At 37.0% G+C, this 23,539-nt stretch overlaps 1 protein-coding gene across 3 annotated transcripts in view; it reads left to right on the forward strand.

Moving 5' to 3' along the window:
* Window positions 1-23,539, forward strand: part of SEMA5A (semaphorin 5A) — a 314,290-nt gene that overhangs the window by 234,734 nt on the left and 56,017 nt on the right. For all 3 annotated transcript variants that reach the window (XM_064705520.1, XM_064705522.1, XM_064705521.1), the window contains 3 exons: window positions 1,266-1,447; window positions 3,720-3,863; window positions 11,541-11,688. In XM_064705520.1, the coding sequence (XP_064561590.1) occupies window positions 1,266-1,447; window positions 3,720-3,863; window positions 11,541-11,688 (474 nt within the window). The remainder of the gene's footprint in view (window positions 1-1,265; window positions 1,448-3,719; window positions 3,864-11,540; window positions 11,689-23,539) is intronic.

A 23,539-nucleotide genomic window follows, 5' to 3' on the forward strand; every position in this document is an offset into this window, starting at 1 on the left:
TAAGCAAATATTAAAGTGTTATGTTCTCACACATCATATGAAAAATGCATGACTACAAGTGATACATATTTATTCTGAGTGAATTTAAATGCTGCTTTCACTTGTTTGTGCTGTTGTTTTGACTCAAAGTTAACATGAAGCAAACAAAAGGCAAATTCAATAATATTTAAGTTAAAACTGGCCATAATTTCAATTTCAAATCACAGATTTGTCAAGATTAACACCTTGCTAAAAGAATATTATGAAAATCTGCCTTGTCTGGGAGCTGATTTTAGCACATCCTGACCCATTTTCTTTAGAAAAACTCATTTTCTAGCTAATTTTTTTTTCATCTGGGCAATGAAGATTTCATATTAAATGTGTTACAGCTGCTGGATGGAAACATTCCAGTCAAGATGAGAATGGTCTGAACCTTCCAGCCAAAGGATTTGAGAATTGAATTCTGTGGGAGCAAACTATTTCATCATGTAGGGTTAGGTGCTGATTTTTGGAGATGTTTCTAGGATCTATACATAGAATTTCATATAACATTTAGAGACTGTCATATTTAAAACCACTTTTCATCCTTATGAAAAGGATGGAAAAAAAAAATCTGTTTTCAAAAAAAAGATACTCATCATGGAGATTTCATTTGATCATCCCAGTCTTGTTACCCTTCAGCATCTGTGTTTAGAATTGTTTCATTGGAAGGAAACTGAAAGATAATTTATTTTGAATCCCCCTTGCCAAGGGCAGGGCAGGGACACCGTCCACTAGACCATGTTGCTCAAAGCCCCATCCGACCTGGCCTTGAACTCTTCCGTGGATTGGACATCCACAGTTTCTCATGAGAAACCTGTTCCAGTGTCTCATCATCCTCATAGAGAATTTCTTCTTCATTTCTCCTTATCCTCTGCTGGCTCTTCTTTTTGATCTTGGTTTTTACAGTTAGTCTCCTGGTTCCATTTTCACTGGAAAATTTCAGGAAGTAGGGATTACAGAAGACAATCAAGAGGTAGGCAAGCATAGTTGTGAAAGGTAACAGTTGTGATTTCTGTTATTGCTATTGCTGAGGCTATCCAGTGCCTCAGATTGGTCAGAAGTTGTGGAAATTATGCAGCTATAGGAATTATGAGGGGAGGTTGCTCATGGATGGAAGGTATGGAAGGTGTACCTCTCCTATTTTTGGTGGCTGAAGGCTAAACCTTCATGCACAGCAGAATAAAGGGGCTGTGTGAAGGAACTGCCGAGCCTCAGGTAAGCTTTTCTGTTGTGTTTGTTTCTAGATGAGGAATCTGACAGTGGATGGACACTTTGGGACATGGTCACAGTGGAAGCCTTGCACCCACACTGACGGGGCCAGCATTGGCTCTTGCCTGTGCAGGACACGCGTGTGTGACAGTCCTGCTCCTCAGTGTGGAGGATGGCTGTGTGAAGGGCCAACCATGGAGATTGCCAACTGTTCCAGGTATGCAAGACAATTTCACGTTCTGTCATTTGTGGTTTAAAATTTTTTAACTTAATCAGAGTACAGCCTACCCTTAAATCTACTGATTCTGTGCATGAAAGGGCAAATGGGAGATTAGAAAGTTTCTCTCAGACTTTGTAGGAGAGAGTGAGTCAGAGAGCACAGGGTTCATTTCAAATGCTGTGTACCAAATAATGTTGTCCTCAGATAATTTTAACAAAAGCTCGGAAAGAAAAAAAAATCAGTGTTAGATAATATCCAAAGTATGATCTTTTTCTCAGTTCTGTAAATAAAAGAAGTTGCTTTTCTGGAAGTTAGAATGCCTTTCTTTTTTGGAGGTCTCATATTACCATTGTAGTCCCCCATTCTGCCCAGAGAAATGAAAAATGTTTTCATTGTATCTTTCAGTTGTATCACGATAGCAAGTTCTATTATCAGTCTGTATAGAACTCTTTAGCCACTGTTTTGTCTTCCTCAGGAACTTGACCACTCCCAAAGCAAATCAGTGAGAGCAGATCATTTCAAAGAGACTCAGAGCACTATGTATTTGGAACAGCATCAGAAGTTCATGTTTAAATAGTATTACACATTTATTATACATACTTTAATTGCAAGATGAAACATATACTGGTCCATTCTGCTTACTTTCAGTGATTCTTTCCGTGTTTTTTTCTTTTCAACATCACAATCACTTCATGATAGTGAATAAAACTGATTTCATTTCTGCACAAGGTAACCACAAGCTGTGTAAGTGAAAGTAGTCTATTTTAGGAGAATTACCAAAAATCTAATATTATATAGCATTAGGTCAGGAGAATGATAGAAAAGATAAACATGCTGTGAGATACTGAACAATGAAACAACAGCTGTCAGGTTTAGAAGGGAATTTGGAATGTGATTTGGGCCTGCATTTGCATTCTACATTTGGCATTATTATACTACTGTTTTAATGCCTTACTTATGTTAAAACTGCTATATAAGTAAGGCAATGCTTTAACTTTTGCTTTTATGATGAAACATCAAAAGATCAATATAATTTAGTTTTATTTTTCTTTATTTCTGTTTGTGTTCTACCAGTACAAAAACTGCAAAAAACTAGCCATTTAAAGCTTTGCATAAAGCTGAAGTGCATAATTTTCTTTTATTTTTTGGCCTAGTACAGGATATGGAATTCCTTTTTAGATTTTTGGTCTGTAATATTTTTTCAAGGCTTTTTTGGTTTGTTTTTTTTTTTTGTGGGGGGAAGGGGGGAGGCACGTGGGAGTCCTTTCCAAAATTTCACATATGCAAGGTACATACAAGTGTGTGAACTCTCTTAGCATTTTGTTAAATTGCAGACAAGGTATTGACATCTTATCAGAATAACCTGAAATTGAAATTGAGAATGAACTGAAAATTAGAATTAATTGAAATTGAGAACTAATGCATTTTAATGCTTTTTGCATTTTAATGTCATAGAGTCATTTAGACTGGAAGAGACACTTCAGATTGGGTCTAACCATTAATAAGCACTTCCTAGTCCACCACTAAACCATACCCCCAAGTACAACATTTGCAAGACTTTTAATACCTCCAGGGATGGTGGTACTACTTCCCTGGACAACGTGCTCCAACGCTTGACAACCCTTTTGGTGAAGGCATTTTTCCTCATATCCAATGTAAATCTCTCCTGACACAACATGGTACCATTTTCTCTCATTCTGTCCCTTGTTAAAATCAAGAGATCAATGCCTGGCGGAAGAAACCAACCCCCACCTTATTACAGTCTCCATTCAGGTAGCTGTAGAGTGTCATATATACATATATATATATATGTATATATATGGTGTCTTTTGAGCCTCCTTTTCCTTCAGGCTTTAATCACTTTTTTTTTCAGACAAGGCAGCAAAATTTGACATTTTAATCTCCCTGAAAGTGAAGGGATAAGTAATTTAAATTTAGCTTCAGAACACTGATCCAGGAGTTTGCATATGTAGTTTACCCAGAACAAAGTGACCAAAAGCAACAAAATATCTTCATTTCTTTGTAATTCTTGTGTAAGGAGGTAATTTTAGCCATTGTTAACAGCATAAGAAAATTTATTGCAAAGCATGCAATATGGAATATCATAGCACCTTTATTTTGGTTTGGTGTTCTTGAAGAAATGGAACACAATGCAATAATAATGACTTCTACAGAAATATTAGTAGGCCAGATTCTGCTGTCAGTCACACCTAATCAGCCATTCGCTATGTATAACAGATGACAGAGCCTGAGCTTTTTATTCTACCAGAAATGGAGGCTGGACACCATGGACTTCTTGGTCACCTTGTAGCACCACTTGTGGAATAGGCTTTCAAGTTCGTCAGCGTTCCTGCAGCAATCCAACCCCTCGGCATGGAGGACGCGTCTGTGTCGGACAGAATCGTGAGGAGAGGTGAGTTATCTTTTTTCTATGATCTGTTTTAATTTTTTCCATGCAGTTGTATTCCACAGGACATTTTCTCCTTTATTTGCCTTGGTCTTCTCTTCCCTTCCCTTTCCCTCTCTCTTTAACTTCACTGCTGTACAGTGCAATATTCCCATTAACGAGGCCGTGGGTCTGCAGCAAATCTTTCATCTTTTGCTTTTCTTCATTCCTCCTGAGCCACCTGAGAGCTCCTGGTAGTGCCAGACAATTGGGCTGAAGCAACGTGCTGCTGTCCCTTGAGACCCTGAAAATTGATTCTCCTTGAAAATTGATTGCACTGTGTTTGAATTGTAACTTATCCAGCCCCAAGACCTGGAATTCAGAACAAAACATAATAAGGTCACAGCACTATCTTACTGATGCTGTAAGTTCATATTTTCTGTTGTAAATAAATTAAGCATTTCTATAACATAGAAGGAGGTTTCAAGGGCTTTGTTTTCTATTCAATAAATATAATACACCTTGAACTCAAATATCTTTAGTAAGGTTTAAAGCTTGGTGGCGTTTTTTTCAATTGTTTGTTTTTTTTTTTTTAACCCTGAGCAGATCAAGTTAGCTCAGATTTTGATTTCACCATGTACTGTTTTGGCACTAGACTAAGTATTTTGTCACTAGCTCAGAATGTCAAGTTCAGGCCTTTCATTCTATTTTACATGCACCCTAATTACATTTCTAATTTATGTGGACCTTACGTGCATCTCTAATTTTTGTGTTTGCAGTTTTAACAGGAATTAAATATTTCTTTCAATCAAGCTAGAATATATTCAGATAAACTGCAGCTCTTGCATGCATTATGTTGTTTCCAGAGGAATACCAGAAAGCTGGATAGCAGAAGACTAGCATTGGAGTGCTGTAGCCATCCATTCCAAGAGATGTATGCAGATATGTTTCCTTCCTATAAGCACTTCGAGCTTACTTCAGTGTTTCTTTATGGATGATGTAGTATCCTGTATTGGTGTTGGATGTAAACTAAAGTCAGTAACCTTTATGAAGAGTTTCAGTGAGGCATTTAATTAAACACCAACTCTAGCATTTCTTCAGATTAAGAGATTCATTGAAGCAAGGTTGCATCACATATTTACGTATTAATGGATCACCAGGGACCTGGTCTTTCTAACTCCTAGATGTAAAGGATTAGCATCACAGAATGTGTGAACATTTCTCGCTGTTTCAAGGCCATGAATATTTACCATTTCATTCTGGAGGAGAGGATTTTGTTCTTTTGTAAATTGCTTTCTGAAAATAGGTTGCCCAACCAGAAAGCCATCACCATCAAACATAGATTGTATCTGCTGTTATTTAGCTCTGTCCCAGCATGAATAACAGTTATTGATTTTGAAAGGTCAGTCCAGGGCAGGACACAAGATTAAACATAGAAAAAAAAAATAGTGCAGTTTGGAGAGACTTTGGGGTGATGGACTGTAGATGGTTATAGTAATTGTTCATTTTAGTTTAACATAGAATAAAGTTTGATAAGAAATAAAGAAAACCTTGAGAAATACTTTCTTAATTATATGAGCATTATGACAATGGGTGCACTGTAAAAGCAGTTGCAAACTGGAAAGTGACTTATGATGAGTTGAAATAACAGCAGTCCAGAAGGATTGAATTTTGGTATGCAACAGTTCTGAAAGAACAATGAGCTTATGTTGCTTTGCTTTGGTAGCCTGCAGCTTATTTGTCCTTTCTATCTCTGTCCAGTTCCGCAGCAACCTGGGATGAATGTGAGTTTACTGCAGGATGCCTTTTTCTCTCAGAGTTCTTCTGTCACTGTTTCCTGTCTCTTTGAAACACCCTTCACTCCCAAAAACCCTTCACTTTTCTCACTCACAGCTTGCTCACATTTAACCTTCCTGCCTCCTTTGTTTTGTTTATTATCCATGTTATGTCCTGATACTTTTAATTATTTTTAAGTGCCTTTCATTTTTTTCCAGAGGGTGTGGTAAGTTAGGAAATTTTGTCAAGTAATTTGTAAAGCAGCTAGAGGAATGAGGCCTCAGTTATTTGCCAGGGTTTTTGTCAGTGTTAAGCCAAGTACTTGGAGAAATCTTTTCAGAGCTGTAAAAAGCAGAAGGTCCTGGGATATTTGCCAGCCAGGGCCCATCCCATCACCCGCAGGAGGGGAGCAGGGCAAGCCTGGAGATTGTGACCAGACCCAACCAAGAGTCTAGAGCCTAGTGACACATGACAATGAGAGAAGTCTGAGGTTCAGGTAGGAAGCTAAACCGCAGGCCAGGGTTAGGATCAGGTTAAATAGAGCTCCTTGGCCCGTTGCTGTGGGTGGAGGACCCAGGGGAAGCTGGTTGGGGCCATTAGAGTTTTATCAGTGTCCTCATGGCTCTGCCAGCTTGTGGAGAGTTTTGAGCTGTGAGGGCACTGGAGTACCAGAATTTACAGTAGTATTATTTCACTTTTCACTCTCATTGAGTTACATCAGCACCAAATGGAAGCAGTTCCTTTGAGCCCATAACATTTAGGCAAGCTGAACAAACATTACATGTGCAGTAACTCCTGAGAAACATTTACTATTTTTGTATCCAAAGTGCCAAGAAGCAACTTCTCAGATTTTCTTATTTAAATCAACTGTTTATAAATAGCCTAATAGTTTACTTTTTTGATGACCCAGCTCATATGTAAAATGAAAATATATTTTGTATTAGTTAAAAAATTTGAATTAGTTGGTTTACACATTGAGTGCATTTGTGTTTGTAAATGTGCGTACTCTAATCACCTTCACATGTTCAGGGGTATAAATATAGGATTCGGTTTTCACAGCCATCTATGTGCCAAACTTTGAAACAGCTTTTCAACAAACAGGGATTTCAGTAGAAATCCAGTACATAACTCCATAGAAAGCAAACACAAAAAAGGCAGCATATATCTGAGGTAAATTTACTTTCAGATCTGGATCCATATTCAGCTCGAGAGTATTTGTTCATGTGTTAAGACCTAAATGTTTGTCTAGGATATATTTGTTTTAGCTCATGAAAGCCATGATCCTATCATGGCTAATGTATCAGGCAGCTCTGTGTTCGCTGGCCATTCCCTTGAAATCAATGGCAATATTTGCCAATTTAAAGCATTGAAGATAGGTTAAACTGTTTCATGCTCTGCTGCTAAAGGGGTGCATGGGAAGGGGGGAAAGCAATTGAGAGATAACAGCAAATACTTGTATTACAAAGCAAATTCCCCTTGTAGAAGTAGGTCAAAAGTGCAGCTGATGTGCATGTAGACAGAATATGGAGAGGGAGTAAAAATAACATTGTAACAAAATTTACTTATCAAAGAATAATTTTTAGTTAAGACTCCAGATGGAAGACATCTTGATCAATTCCTTAGGGGCTTAATTTTTCTGATTTTTCCTGTATAAGAAATATTCACTGAAGCTGCTGGAAATTCTCTAGATCTTAGTTTATAGAGTCTGTAATATCCTTTCTTGACATTATCATGGGGTGAGAATGTTTGGCCTTTCTGTGGAAGATGCTGGAGATATGGTCTTATTAAGTCCACTGGTCCCCCTCCTCTTTGTGCAGAAATAAGGGACATTAAAATGTGAATTCCTTGCTTTCAGTGGATGCACTTATCTTTTATTACACAGGAAAGAACAGGAAAAAAACATGGCAATTAGAAAAGTAAATTGGCTGCAGACAAGGAGTAAATGTTTGAAAGCCCTAGATATTTTGGCGTGTATAAAACAATTAGAAGCAGGACATATTGTTGCATTATTTTGTACATGGCTCTGAGCAAACATTCAGCTTTTGGGCTTGTTTCCATGAGAAAGAGGAGCTGCTGAGAGTCAAGTGCCTGCCCTGTATAGCACTGCTTGTTTCTGAGCAGTGTGAACAAGCCCAATCCCCTTCAGCAGAGCATCTTTAACACCACAAGGCTTTAGGCTTGCTTACACTCCCATGGATGTCTCGTCTTCTGGGAAATGTCTTTTCCCACCCTCCTTGCTTTCTCTGCTCCCTCTCTTCCACAGAAGCCCCTGGGAGCACATTTCACCTTCCACAGTATCTTGGATAGGTATTTCTGTCAGTGTAACAGTCTCCATCCACTAGGGCATGTGCATGTCATATGCCTGCCTTCAGTTAAAGGAATCTGGCATTCCCATCAGCCTCGGTATAGTCTGTGCATCCCAGTAAATCACCAGCTGGTAATCACAACTACCCACCACAGAACAGTACATTGCACAAGGATGACGCTTAGTTTGTTTTTCTTAAACACATGGTAGTAGTATAACATAGTTCAAGATTACAAAATATTTGTTTAAATAACATCTCTCTGTGGAATAAAAAGGGCATACTTGTAACTGTCAGGCAGTTAGCCCATAATACTCAGTGCTGGATAGCAGCACTGAAATAATTGAATAAATTGATGTCTTACTAAAGGTTGAGATCTTTATAGAAACAAGAAAAGTAATGTTAGTTGCAATGAAGTTGTAGCTGTAAAATTTGCTGTAGGCACTAATAGCTGTGGACACAACTGGACAGAGGAGGTTCACCCTTCCCCCAGTATGACAATTCCTTTATTAGGGCATTTGAACTTGGGCTCACTTCAAGGGAAATGTGAAGGGTCACTGTACAAAACCCACATTTCTCTAGGCTGTTCTCCATTCTGACCTTCCTGCAGTTAGGTTAGGGGAGAGGGCAGTGCTTTCACAGATTCAAGTTTCTTGCACTGCATGTTTTGTTGAATTACTGTAAAATGCTAGCCCTGTGGGTCCTGAGAACAAAATTAAGAGGGGAAGAAAGAGCAAAAGGGAAAAAGGGTTGCTGAGTGACTTGAAATGCAGCCAAGAACAGATATAATGAAACTTGGCTCAAAGCCCCATGCTGTAGCACAGTTCTCAAAGATCAATTGCAAGGATGTCTCTAGCTGTGAAAACATACCTGATGTTTTCAGAGGCTGGCTGGTTGAAATAAAAATAAGATGCTACTTATATGCTGTGTTGGTTTTTGGTTTGTTCTCTTTTTTTTTTTTTTTTTTGTCTTCCTGAAAAAAAAAAAAGGAAAAATTGACAGTGTTGACTATTAAAAAAAAAAAAAGCAAACAAAAACCAAAACTGTTTTCTAAATTGAAGCAGTTTGCATAGAGATTTTAGGGCATCTTTTCAGCTGCATTTTTAATTAGTGTTGGATAACAGAATTGCCAGCCCTTTGAAGTGCTTTCTGTGATGGGTCACTGCTATTAGGTTTCTTTTCTGTCTCCTGCTGAAGTGAGAGAGTGGGAGGTGAGGCACATAGGCACTAAAAGAGCCACTACATAGTGACATGACTGTCCTCGAAGTGAGATCTGTCATACCTAACTTCAGGGGTTCACGAGAGTGAATGTTTATGTGTGAGTCAGGCATCTGAACTTCCACTGTGGTCTGTAGGAATTTAGCCAATACAGGCTGTGGAGAACAGTAATTTGTGTCCTTCTGCTCTACATTCCTTAACTTCTTCAAATCAATCATTCTAGTCTCCCTAGTTTGTATTGACAAGATTTCCATTGCCTTTAATGGCCGCTTAGATGTCTGTCTCCCATGCAGCATTTATAGTCCAAGAAAATCAATCTGTACATTGAGGGGTGTATTTAAATGACCTTTGCTTTAGGGTGACATAAATAATATTTTTTACTATGCTGTTTCTTTCCATAAGCTGCTGTTGCTCAAGTTAGATGACTACTTCATTTTTAGATAGCTAATCTGTAGCTGCCTTTATTTTAAGGCAAGACAAGTTCCTTAATTTTACTCCTTCATGCCTGAATATAGGTAATTTTCAACTTCATGGCAGATTTGCTTCAGCCTCAGTGTATCTCCCAAATTAACTTAACACATCTTCATTAAGAACTGAAATTATGCAAAGTTTGTACTAATTTGACTACATAAATGCTGATGTTACATCTATATTTTATTGACCATACATTCTCAACAAATTATCTAGAAGAAACTATCACACACATTCACATAAATGACTGCATGTGACAAAGAAAGTTTGCAGTTGGCATTCTAGGGGAAGAATATTCAGGCACAGAACATTCTTATGTATCTTTAATATAATATGAACTGTAATGTGTTTACCTAAATCATGCACTGAAGAATTCTGACACCAGATTCATAAATATTGAGGGTTTGGGCATTTTTTCCTCAGTTTCCAGAGTAAAGGTCAATACAAGCTGTGAATAATTTTCTTAACTCTACAGAAGCAGAAAACTAAATGTCACTCCCCTATTAACCTCACTCCCAGTCTTTAAGATTTTGATGGAATTGCCCAGACCTAGGGACAAAGTTTGAATTTTAGGCTCCAGCATATGCAATAAATCTACTTTGGTATGTTACTTACACCACCAAGATTATTTTTTTGCCCTCCACAGAGTTCCAAATGTTCAAATTCCTTATAATGAAGGATAATGAAGAATTAGAGCTTGCAGATATTGGGGCTTTCTGAATACAAGCAAAAAACCTGTTGTGGTTATTCTTGTTGAAAATGACAACTGTTCATACTGTCATTTCTCTTTTTGTAGAAAATTAATAACTGGAGTATTAAAGTCAGTTTTGACTATAGAAGTGTGCCAAGAGATGAAAATTTGTTAGAAGGGCAATAAGACATTGGATTTTGGATAAATGGTGTAAAAACTGAGGAAATACTATATAAGATTGATTTGTGCATTCAGGACAGTCAGTATTGTAACAAGAGCTACCCAGATGCATCCATAAAATATCAGGGAATTTCTTTAGAGCTGTCTGTTTCCTAACTATGCTGTGTGTTTGCTTTATCTAAGTAAGAGTTTGGTCTCTTAGAGAGCCCTGGTCACACTGGCTGCTGGCCCAAATCCTTTGGACCCGTGTAGAGCTTCCTTAAAAAGCAGCACATGCTATGGCTAGAATTAGTGGATGGCACACTCAAAAAATCAGGAATCTAAGGCTTCTACCAAAATTGAAAAAACTCAGCTGAACCTGGGATCTTCCCACATTCCTTAGGAATGTATTGCTACAAAAATGACAACTCAATAGTGCTTCCCTCAAGAACCTACTAGGTCTCTGGATCAGTTTGCAGCCTACAGGAAAATCTTTCAAAGATTATAATAGCTAAAAACACCCTTTAAAAGATAAAGTAGTAACATTATCAACAAGTGCAGTTCTTTATGCCTAGAATCAATGTTGTAGCTCTTATATTGTCCATAGAAGCAGAAATGCTATGAAAAGCAAGTGTAGCTATCTGAAGATGAGAGAGATAGATCCTAATCAGTTCTTAGCTGGAGACTGATAAAAGACTGCCTGCATAAATGTTTGCCTTCCGTTTGGTTGACTGCCATGGAGGCATAGCCACAACTGGTTTTAATAAAGTAGGTTGCAATCTTGCTTACGTGACCACAGTACAATAGCGTGGCTGCATTGCATGGAACGTTTAAAGTCACTGAATAAAGCAAACAAATGCTTCACCCACACAATGGCAACCCAAAAAAAAACCCACTCGAATATTTAGACACACTGTGCAGTGTTGCAACTGTTAGTGAGGTGCTTAATGAGTAGGGAGAAGCCCTTTGTATAAAATATTTCCCTGTACAAATATCTATCTAAATTATGCAAATGAGGGAGGTTTTGGGAGAGGTCTTGTGTTGATAATTAATAGATTCTTTGCCTCCTTATTTCTCTTCTCACAGGTACTGCAATGAGCATTTGTTGTGCCCCCCTCATGTGTTTTGGACAGGCTGGGGGCCGTGGGAGCGCTGCACGGCTCAGTGTGGAGGAGGGATCCAGGCCCGGCGCAGGACTTGTGAAAATGGCCCTGACTGTCCTGGCTGCAGTGTGGTGAGCAATTTTCAGCTTTCTCTTCATCAAATATCTATGGCCATGTGCCACAGATGTCTCTATGTCATAGAACCATAAAACCATTTAAGTTTGGAAGGACCTCTAAGGTTATCAGGTCCAACCATTAACCCAGCTCTGGCAACTCCTCCATTGAGCCATGTTCCCCAGTGCCTCATCTATGTGTGTTTTAAATGCCTGCGGGGATGGTGACTCTTACACTACTCTGGCCACTGTGTTCCAGTGCCTGATAACCCTTTCAGTGCAGAAATTTTTCCTAATATCCAATCTAAACCTCCTCTGGCAAAACTTGAAGCTATTTCCACCTGTCCTAACACTAATGCTCTATAAATGCCCATAAAGCATCTGTGTATGTCTATAAGCTCTACCCCTAACATGAGTAGTCACCAGACTGTTTTTGTCTCTGTGTTTCTTGTGTGTGCTGAAATCCACACAATTTATCAATCAGAAATATATATAATTCAACTTTTTCACAGTATCATGTAGAATTTAAGCTTCTTGAGGCGAGGTTGGTGCAGATGTAGATGTGTTGTTGCAGGTTTAGAGTGGATTTTTTTTTTTAATTTTTATCATCAGAGAGCATAGGAACCCTAGCTATGAGCCCAGGACTCTAGTGTACTGTGTTCTGTACAGCAGAGAAAAAGCTAAGTTTCATGTCTAAATACATAAGGAGCCAATCAGTGGATGCATGGAAGCAGCAGGAAAGTGCTGAGGTGATACTGATTAACAGTGATCTCAGCACAGCAGCAGGCTAGCAGCTGGCAGGCTTTGAATTTACAGTGGGATGATTTGAATGAGTAGAAGTGCTTTATTGGTACCCAGTATAATAAGAGAAACATATGGGAAAACATGTAGGGGATTTTTCTTACATCTGAATAGAGGTAGGTAGGCAAAGAGGAATTTTGTTTTCTTTTTACTATGAAACCACTTTTTACATGTCTTAATTTCAGAGAGGCCTAATTATGAGGTTTGTCATAATCTGTGGTCTGTTTGTTAGACTGGCAGTAGTTCAATGCTAAAGAAAGGATAATTTATTACCTTTTTCTAATTTGATGGTTTTGTGCATTTTCCCAGGATTTGTTCTCTTTTAAAAATTTATTCTGATAATAGAATTGCATTTTGAGTAGATTAAAAACATCCAAGAGACTTGTTCTTTTATTTCAGTTAAACTTTAGGAATTAACTCAATAAATTAGAATTCTATCAAGTTTTCCAAAATATTTGTCTCTTCTCATGGTACACCAAAAAAGCAGACATATGGTCTAGATCTAGTGTTAAACCTTCCTGGCTCTCACTGAAAAGAGCACAATATGATGGTTTTCTCCCTCACTTGTTCCTGTTTATCCTATAATAATGTTTGTGAAATATAGCAGCATTTTATTTTGCAGAGGATCTGCCCATGGTCTTGAATCAAAAGTATGTGGCTCTAATTTGCTTGGAAAGCTCTATGAGGAAAGTAGGAAAACCTTTTGTGTAAAAATTTCTTATTATAACCAATTTCAGATTAATGGTACCGGAGTTTGTAATTTATTAACAGTCTTAGCACATACTCTGCTGCACCACGGAATAGTTAACAGTTCAGCTGTGGAAATGTTCTGGAGATTTTTTATTAATTAGAAAAGTATTGCATTGATGGTTTCAAGCTTTGGAGTACATAGTTGTCTTGCTAAAACTTGCCACCAATGGAAACCTAAAACCTATCCAGTGTAGAAATCCTCGATAAACTCTGGTGTTCTTGCAAGACAAAGTATATGTGTATAAATTAGGCTGTGGTATAAAGTCTGTGTTCTGTTTAAGTTTCACTGAATTTGAACCTTTGAGTTCCTTGTCTTGATTCAGACATTCCTGTCTTTGCAGCCATAGCAGGGCGTAGTCACTAAGTGAAGCTGGAGAAAAAATACTTTATTTCTCTCAGAGTTTGTTTCATTAATCGAAGAAAGTGAAATCAGATATATTTATATGCCTTCTTTTAATTGTTGAAGGTTTAAATATTTATATTAATAAAGTGTTATGAATGAGGAGCGCAAATATGAAACTTGTTGGATGTTATTCTGCTTCAACCAAATTTTTAGTATTATTGTAGTAGGTAAGTATTTTTCTAAGCAGTTAGAATTATGAATTTTTATTATTGTGAATAAAGGAGAAGTTAATGGGACTTCTTACTACTGTTTTCCATTCTTTACTGGCTATAGTGATACGCAGCTTAAGTTTTGCAAGATATTTAGTGAATTTAGTTTCTTTCAAAAAACTTTTATCCTGAATATCTCTGAGTACTTGAGAATCTAAAACAATCTTGGGAAGTGTGGTAGTGAAAGTGGTAGTAATCCATACTATCTACTGTTTGTTTTGTCTGCAGTAAAAGATGTTATGAGGCAAACATTTACCATTTGAATTAAAGGCATAGTTAGGAGTAGACTCAGGAACTTAAAGTGCTTGGTTCTCTCAACCATTAAATGATGGCTTTAAACTATAAAGAGACCCTCCAGGTTTCTGGTTTACCTTCTTCAGTGAGGATGAACTCTGTGAAACTTTCACAACATTTGAGCAGCATGAGTTGCAGCTGAATAGTTCAGTGTCTGAGGCCTGTGGAGAGGAGAAGAAAAAAGGGTCGAGGATTGGAGAACTTATTATTTAAGAAGAGATAGTAACTAGGTTAGGCTTCATTTCTTCTTGAAATGGAAAGAAATTTTTCATGCATCAGAGGTGTAGGATGGATGAAATGCTGTCTTGGGACCCCTTTCAACTCTGCTAGTTCTTTGTTTATAGAACTTCATTTTTAGGGAATTGTGGGAAAAAAACAACAACAGCAGCTGTTTTTATAAGACTTAAGAAAGAGATTCTTACAGTATGCTTGCCTGCAGTATCAGGGGGCCAGATTTAATTTTTTAGGAGAACCTCCCTCTTCTGTTTTCCCATCTGCAACCTGGCTGTAAGACTGCTGTATAGCCAATCCTAATCTATTTTCCTGTCCTTCTTTTGCAGCTTTTAACATATTAATGGCTATTGTCTGTGCCCACCTAATGATTGATACCACAAGATTTTTAATGAACAGTGTTTCTTCCTTTTAGTTTGATTGTATTTCTCCTAGGCTGCAATATCACAGCAGGCAGCTATAGCCTGTGCTTGTCTTTTCGAATGTTTCTCATCAGTTGGTTCCTTGACTTTATCTGCCTTATAGCAGATAACAGCCAAGCTGCTTGAATATTTTTTATCAGAATTCAGTAGAGTTCCCTACTGTTATTTCCAAATTATTTTATAAAATAATAATGATAAATCTTTTGATGCATATAAATATTCCACAGAGAGCAAACCGTGATGGTATCTTAAAGATGCATCTGTAGCTTAAATGCACTCAATACATGAAAATGGATGGCCAGAGACTTAGGACTGAAGGCATTTTCACTGAATATAGAAAACCATAAATCAATATGATACAGGAGAATTAGACCACAGAGACTCATAAAGGTCAAAAAGATGAAGTTTGAAATCAAAACCTGGAGTCATAAGGACCTGTCAAAGTCTTTAAGTTAATCAAAGCTACTGAAGAATGCTTAAAATTGCCTAAAAAGCGATAGAACCATCACAACCAAATTTAAGAGTTGCTAAAATCTAGTAATAGAACGCTTAAGCAGATCACAAAACAGGTATTAATCTCATGTATACCGGTGATACAGGCACCAGAGAAGGAACTGTGGAATTCTCTGGACTGTGGTAATGTGACTCAGAGGACAAACATCTTCATATTTTACAGCATACACAGATAAGCTATATGTTTCCTTCAGAAAATGCTTCTTTTCCCTTGAGAAGCATAATCTCACTTGAATTTGTCTCAGGCCAGTAATAAAAGAATAACTTTCTTAAAAGAATTATTAATAGAATGAGGAATCTAGTTTGAGGCTGAAGTTGAATGACATGCTTTGTGTGTATACTTGTCTGGGTTCTTGTTTCAGTCATACTAACATACACATTAATCTTAGTTTTTGTACTGAGTGACTGGTAAATGGTATATACTTTCCACATACCAGAACAAAGCATGCTGTGTTTTCCTGCTAAATAAAAACAAAAAAAAAAAAAGGAGGAATTTTTTCTGTTTCTTAGAAAATAATAGTTATTTTGCGGGTTGTTTTGTCTTGTGGTTTTATTGGGTTTTGTTGGCTTTTTTTTTTTAATTATTAGTATTATTGTTTCAATGTTCTGGAATTGTAAACTTTTTTCAGAAAGTGTATTTGTATTCTAGCACTTTTGTAATGAAAGAGGATAAAAAAAGAAAAAAAGTCAGAATTTTTTTTGTTTCATCAATTTTTTAAAGAGAATTTGAAGATGGAAGGTTTTCAGAAGTATTTTGTCCATTGGAGAGAACAGTCTGCCTTTTTTTATTTGCCATCTCACAAAATAAGTTTGAAATTTATAGTCCAGAAAAGTGACCATAAAATAAATTATATGTTTTTACTAGTTCTTTTTTACGTTTCCATTTAACGTAAGAAAAATCATCTATATCATAACCAGAAAACAATCTCACAAGCGCGATGTATAAGAAATTGTGCTATTTATATGATGTTTGCCTACTTTATGCTCATTCCCTTTTTCAATCCTTTTTTCTTCTGTAATGCAAACTTTCTTGGGTACTAACTGTCTTTATTTTTTAAAAGTTTAACAAAGTAGAACCTCTCTTTTTTTGATGCTGCACATTCTACTGCAATTTTAAGCTATAACAAGTTAGTTAAAGAGGGTAAAACCAAAAAACCCAAAATCATAAGAAATAGTTTTCGAAAATGCTTAAACATCTTGATCAATGGTACAAATCTGCTTACCTTGGTCAGTACAGTGAGTTACCAGCTTGGCATTCATGGTCAAGGCGAATGTGAAATATGAACTGGTTGAACTGATGTGCATATATATCCAAATGTGAGCTGTTTAGGGTGGTATTTGAGCATACAGCAATCATTTTTATATTTCATTTATTTAATTTTGAAAGAGAGGATAAACTGTAAGGTGTTTGCTTTCTTGCTAAGAATAGTGTGAAGCATCCCTTTTTTGAGAAATGTAATTTTTAAAGGAACTTTAAGCAGTGAAATACATTTTTAGCTGCTAGGAAACTGTCGCTACTCTACTTCAAACTATCCAGTTCAACCTGTGACAACTGACACTGACTGCAGTCCTGTTATGAAATTCCTGTAGCAAGCTCTTTCAGGGACTTCCAGGTCATGTAAAATAACTCCTTTCATGGATCAATCCCATCTGATTTGTGATCGCTTTCAAATCTAATTATAAGGGTTTGCCAAAGTGAACACATTCAAGAACTTTGCATTGGGCATATGTGTATCTGTCATACAGAAGATGAATGTTTGATTCAGAAGTCCAAATCTTATTTAAAAAACTTAGGAAATAAATGTTAGTGTAACAGGGTCAAGTGACAGCCATGTGCCTCCATCCAGTTAGGGAGCTGTACTGACCAGAGACAGAAGAGCAGATTTCCTTCAGCCAGAATTTGCCCCACAGTTTCCTGAAACACCAGGCACACTGAAGTGTGTCCCGTCTCAGGTCTTGCCATTTGTTGCAGTTTTCAGCAGTTCTTGTGCTGTAGATGTAGTTTTCATTATTGCTATTTAGATGTGATGCTGTCCCCCCAGCTCTGTGAGGCCCTGTGTTTGAGTTTTCCTTGTTACTGCCTCTGATAACCACAGAAAAAGTACCTGAAACCCTCTTCAGTGCAGTGCTGGGCTCAAGGACTCACTGTTAAGAGATGTGAACTTTGACTGGGTTGGTTTTGGATACAAATGAAAAAGGAGAAAAATAGGAAGAAAGAAGCTTGTATAGCAAAGTTTTGTGCTACACTAGTTTTAAATTGAATTAATGAGCAAAACTGAAACGTGAGGATATTTCCTAAGGACTTGTGCTTCATGGAGCCTAAATTTTTTTCATTGCTGTGGACCTAGAACATTCAGTTATCTCTGGAAAGTAATCCATAATTGTCACTGAAGACTAAAAACCAGAACAAAAAAGTAGATGGCCTACTTCTAGCTTAGTTTTATCAAGTAAGAGAGCTTATAGGATGATGTTGTGGTCTGCCAGGTGCTCTTACTCTTCTGCTCATAAGTAAGGCACCCACTCCCCCATTACAAGTATGTTTGATGGGAAAGTGGTATCAGATGATAACAAGGAATTGGGACAAGTTGCATGAAAAACAGGGGCCCAGTAGAGGGAAAGAAACCTGAACTGGTTTCTGCACTGGTTTCTGCACTGAGACAAATTTGCGGCTGAGTCCATTGCTTGGTCCAAGTGGTGTCAGGTGCTGTACACTCATTGGTGTCAATGGGTGTGCATATCATCACACGTGTTGTTTGGGACTAGACACACATCTCTTAATTTTTGGCAGTTGGATTGCTAAATCCTACAGGCAGGAGTATGGGAAGGGGAAATGTGGGAGGATTAAATGTATCAACTTAAAAGACTTGAAATATAAACTTATGGGAAATCAGGCTTCATTATTTCCAGTGCTTGTGGATCTAGGGTTTTTTTGTACGGGTTTTGTAGCTTTATTTGGCACATAAGTAATTTTTCTATGAAACCAGAATTGACGTAAACAGGGAGAGCTGTTAAAAAAAAAAAAGGTCTGTCCTGGAGTATCCTGGACTTCTTGGAACAACTAAAATTATATTTAATATAGGCGTTTTGTTTTTAAAAAGAAGAAAATAAAGATAGTAAGCCTCTAATCCAAATTTATGGAAAACAAAATATCAATAGAGGTTAAGACAGGCTGCTTCACCTGATCTCTGATTTTCAAATTGCTGAACAACTTCAGCGTAAAACATAATTCTGATGTAAATGGAAAGTGCAGTGCAGTCTCTTAGGATATTACTAATGTAGACGACTTCATATGTTTCTGACATTGTTCTTCAAGAAGATAAAAGGGCTTTCTGAGAATCAAAATGGAGCAACTTCAAAGTAAATGATATTAAATTCGTGATAGAGTGGTTGAATAGAGTTATTATTAGTCATACTTGTTTATATACCTATGTTACATCAATGTTAGCTTTATCCATTTTTACCCACTGGACATATTAGTTGTTTGTCCTAGAAGAAGAAACATCAGGTTATTGAAAGGTTACTCTAGATCTCCTAAAGGAATGTGTTTAGTCAGATTTTACTTATAAGTGTTTTTAGTCATTTTGGAGGAAAAATTTGGATTATATTTTCTGGTGACCTGAACTTTTGAGGCATCATCAACACAAAGATTGATTTATATGTCATATAGGAGGCACTAGATGTTTCTGAGTGCTGAAGTAATAGAAATCAAGAGTTTTGTATCATAATTGCAATCATGAGCTCAACAGAAGCTCCTGCTTTCACCTTGAAGCACCTTGAGGAACAAGACAGGAGAATGACCCTGGTGTGTGAATTGTTTATGATTCTAGCTATAAGCCAGAATGTTTGTGCAGTGGTGAAAAAAAATTAGGTTCAGTTATAGCATTTCATTTCAGCAAGATATTCCCAAGGAAGACAAAATGGTACTCTAGGGATTCATATATAACCTAATCTCAGAAGGGATGATTGTAGCAGTCTGGACTGAAGCTGGATAAAATCACAGTTTTTGTTTCGCGTATTGCAATAATGTGATTTCTCCACCACTGCTGTTATCTTCAAAGCTGAGCTTATTTTGAAGCTGAATTTATCTGACAGCTTTGTGTCAATGACTGAAGTCATGAAAGCTTATTACGGTTTCATCTACAAATTTCAAAGTCTCTTCCATTACAAAGATATGTCTTTTTCAAGTGTGGAGAAATTAATTTTGCTGTAGTCAGTTCAGTAGCAACCTTCATAGTACAACTGTAATCAAAAAGGGAAAAAAGGGTGCATGAAGCATAACATGGAAAATTACCTCAGAAACCTGATAGAGCAGTTACATAAAATTCTTCTGTAGCCATGCTTACTGATCTTAAAGGATATGGCCCATGGTGGAGGTGGGCTGAGCTCAGGAAAGTGTTCCAAAGGAAGGAAAAGATCGGGAATCTCATAAATCAGAGTACACAGGGTTCTAGTGTATGAAGGACTAATACATAAATTAATGACAGGTTTAGAGAGGGAACATTGGGGTTCCTGTGTACTCTATACTGTGGTATACTGAATTTTAAGGAAATATGGAGCTAGTGAATGGAATTCATTTCTATCCAGGGCATTGTTAAATAATGTAACTTGTTGCAATAAATTTTTGAGGCTTAAATCTTAAGAACCAATAAAATTCCACGCAACTAAATTTGTGGAGAATGTCGGGATAAAGTAGAATTATAATAGACAAATAATTAGATTTTGTTAGCATAGTAAATAAAATTTTAATGGTTTAAATAATTTTCCTGGATATTAACAATCAGATTTAGAGCTGTGCTTTTTGCATTCTGCCTATTTCTGTGCTGCCATTTGACAATAACCAGGGAAGGCATGCCTGATCTAGAATGGCGTTTCCAATGTTCCTCTTTTTAAGGGAGTGTTAGGTCAGTTTGCTACGAATTGTCCCTCTGATTTATTCTTTTCTTTTTAGGTTTGGTCACCTGTACTTAAAATGGCACAGTGCACACACAGTAATTGTGTTTACACGTTTTATACCGAAAAGTCTGCTCACAGGTAGACCTTAACACAAAGCAGAGTTTTGTTTCAGTATTCTTCAATTTGACCTCAGTAAATTGAGGGATGGATGAAGCCTGAATAGGTAATATGCACTGTTGCCATTTATAGCTTCACTAATGCAGCAACTCTTGAAGAGTGCTGGAGTGATTTGTTAGCTGAGCTGACTGACAGCAGTCCTTAGCCATCTGAGTGCAATTAAATGGAACTTCATCCAAATTAATTATGTTTATGTGCCAGCTTTTATTTTTACTTAGTCTTAGGACATCATAGTAATTTTTAATTTATTTGGCTGTGGTGGGATTTTAATTTTCATTGAAAATAGTGTCAGGCAACCCTGTTCTTACACAAGTTATAGGAGGTTGAGAAATAATTTTTAAAACTTCTGAACATTTATTGATGGAGTTATTAAAACTTCCTTTTATTTTTCCTTCTTGGTTCATCCCATCCTCCCTTTCACACTAAGTTGTTGACTGAAAATACTTCTGCACTAATACTGCAGCCACCAAATAAAAGGCATTCAGTTATTCAAAGCTTCTGTTCATCTTGAACAAATATGTTCACAAGCCTTAAAAAAGGCAAACACACTTTTTCTTTGTGTTTATTTATAACTTTTTTTGTATCTTCAGGGTGATGTGACTCAGCCTCTTGGAGCATTCTGAAATAATAATATTTAGATCTGAATACTCCAGTAGATGGGATTGTATTCTTCTTGTCTGAGAATGTAAACTCATGCAAAGACTGAGCTCATTTACCAGAATACACAGTGATTTGTCCCTGCAGGTTTGTGCTGGTTTGACCAGAACCAGGAAGGGCAGGATGAAGTCTCACAGTCACCCTATCAAGACCCCTTTTTTTACTTGAAAGCAGAATCATGCTGCATATTTCCTTCGGTTAGAGAAATACAGATGAAAATAAAAATATTAATCCTTCCAAAACAGATTGTTTTTTCTGATTCAACAATACTTGTTATTTCATCTGTAACATCAGAAAGCTGAAGTTATAAAAGCAGACCTTTCAGTTTATGTTATTAAAATCTCCAGCCTTGTTACTTATAACAATTTCTAGCATGAGAGATCAGTGAAACAAGTTACTACCTTGTAAAGATACAGGTGTTCATTTATCTATTGTTTGAAATTTGTGATGGCTCTACATAGACTGGGCCTGGTGCAGAAATAGGTCAGCCCCAAAATGCAGTTTTTTGCTTTTCCCTGTCAGAGAGGGTCCAGATGTAGAAAAGCAGCTGTAGACTATACCTGTATTTTTTCAGCCATCTGGTTCAGAGGAAGGACTGATTCCCTTCGATCTCTTTGTAATTTAAATAGATCTCCAGAAGGAAAAGTGGAAAAACTCCCCACCCAAAATAACAGAGCTGACCTATGGTATTGCAGATATTTTGCCAGTTACACGGCTGGACTGCCAGACACCAGGTCAGATACCAGGCTGTTCCTCAGCCAACATCTGTGCAGTGCTCAGAACAACACTCTTCTGGGTTATTGCTCTGTTGCTCAAAAGCAACCCCATTTTTAGCACATGGAGATTATTTCTGAAGGTAGTGGAAGATTCCAGAATGCTTTGTAAAAGGCTGTTACATGTTGGTCTTGTGAGGACACTGTATGCGGCTTTGTCAATTTACTGGTCTGGTAATGCCATACTACTGTGGATATACTTATTAGCAAAAATTTTACTTTTTGAAGCTGAGTTTATTCTGTCCCCATCCCCTCAGTATAAATTCTATGAAAAACATGAGAGTTAGTCAATAGACCCACATCTCTTGGCATTGCCTAGCTTAACTAAGTATTTTCACAGCCTTGGATGACATTAGCAAGCAGAAATCCAGAGAGTATATCTGGCTGTTACTCTACCTAGAAAACTTATAATTCTGCTTTAAGCTGAAATGAAATATGCTCACTATATTTAAAGCATGAGAAGAGATCCATTCAGAAGTTTCTGAAATTTTCGGGCAGTTGTTCACAAAACTAGAAATATACTGTATGTTTTCACATAGAAACGCATAAACCTCCTTGCAAAGGAACTAATCTTCCTATTAAAAATAGTTAATTTATGTATCCTATCCCTTACTGAAAAGCTGATCCAGAATCCCAATGCACATATTGAAGCATTTGTGTGAGATAACTTGGCAGAATGAATATTTTGTTAAAGAGTTGTAAAGTACTTAGAAAAAGAAGTAATAGCAGTGAGTATTATCTTCTTCTGAAATGTAGGGCTAAAAGGAATATTAGACATATAGTGAAATCTATCATCAGCAATTTTGTATGAAATACAAAAATGATCCATTACACAGAATGCAAAAAAAAAAGCAGCTGGTGGATTATAGGAGTTAATCCATCAAAAATCTTGCTGGGAGTCATATGAATGTAATTTTGAAAAAAAAAAGTAAGAAAAAAGTAAGAAATGCAGTGTTGTTTGGTATCTCTAGTTAGGGAAATGTTTTCTCTTCTTTCCTTTGTTTTCAGAATCACTGGTGTTTTATTTGCCAGTTAGTTTTCTAAGTACAACTGAAGACGTATAATAATACGATATGCCCTATCTGTAAAGCGAAATCTGGCTTTCCATTATAGTCCCAAGAAAACTAACTAACATTGCCATAGGAAGAAAAAAATATGTATGATCAGAATTTCCTGTGTTCTGAGAGGCAGGTAGCGTGAAATGCAGAGAAGAATTGAAAACCTAAATAACAAGAGTGAAAGATTTTACTAAAGTATTTGTCCTTTCTAAAGCTAGAAGAGCTTTGCTTAATATAGTCAGACAAAGAGAGAAGAAAATGAACTATTAATCTTTTGCCTTTTGTGAGGTAGGTACCTTTGATTATTTGGGGGAAATTTATTGATGAGTTTAGTTCTTAAAACTGCATTCTTCCTGCAGTCCCAGCCTGATAAAGAGCATGTGCTTTTTTAACTTTATACTCACCCTTTTCCTTTTTCCCTCTGCAGCACACCCCACAGAGAGTTTTTTCTGTTTTATTTTGTTTTTTGAACATAGGTGCCATCTTAGGTACAGTGCTTTCCCTGCTGTTAGATCAGTTTAGCCACACAGGGTTACAGCACAGACCGTGCTGAACACCATTCACTGTGAAACTGACCATTTATTCCTCTCTTCCATTTACCATCTTTTAAGCAGTTAATTATCTGTGAAAACATAATAGATTTTTGTTTAGCTTATGGCTGCAGGTCTCCTAAGAGGGAATAATTCCT

This window comes from Zonotrichia leucophrys, chromosome 2 (genome assembly GCF_028769735.1).
Source record: "Zonotrichia leucophrys gambelii isolate GWCS_2022_RI chromosome 2, RI_Zleu_2.0, whole genome shotgun sequence".
NCBI classification, from domain to species: Eukaryota; Metazoa; Chordata; class Aves; order Passeriformes; family Passerellidae; genus Zonotrichia; species Zonotrichia leucophrys.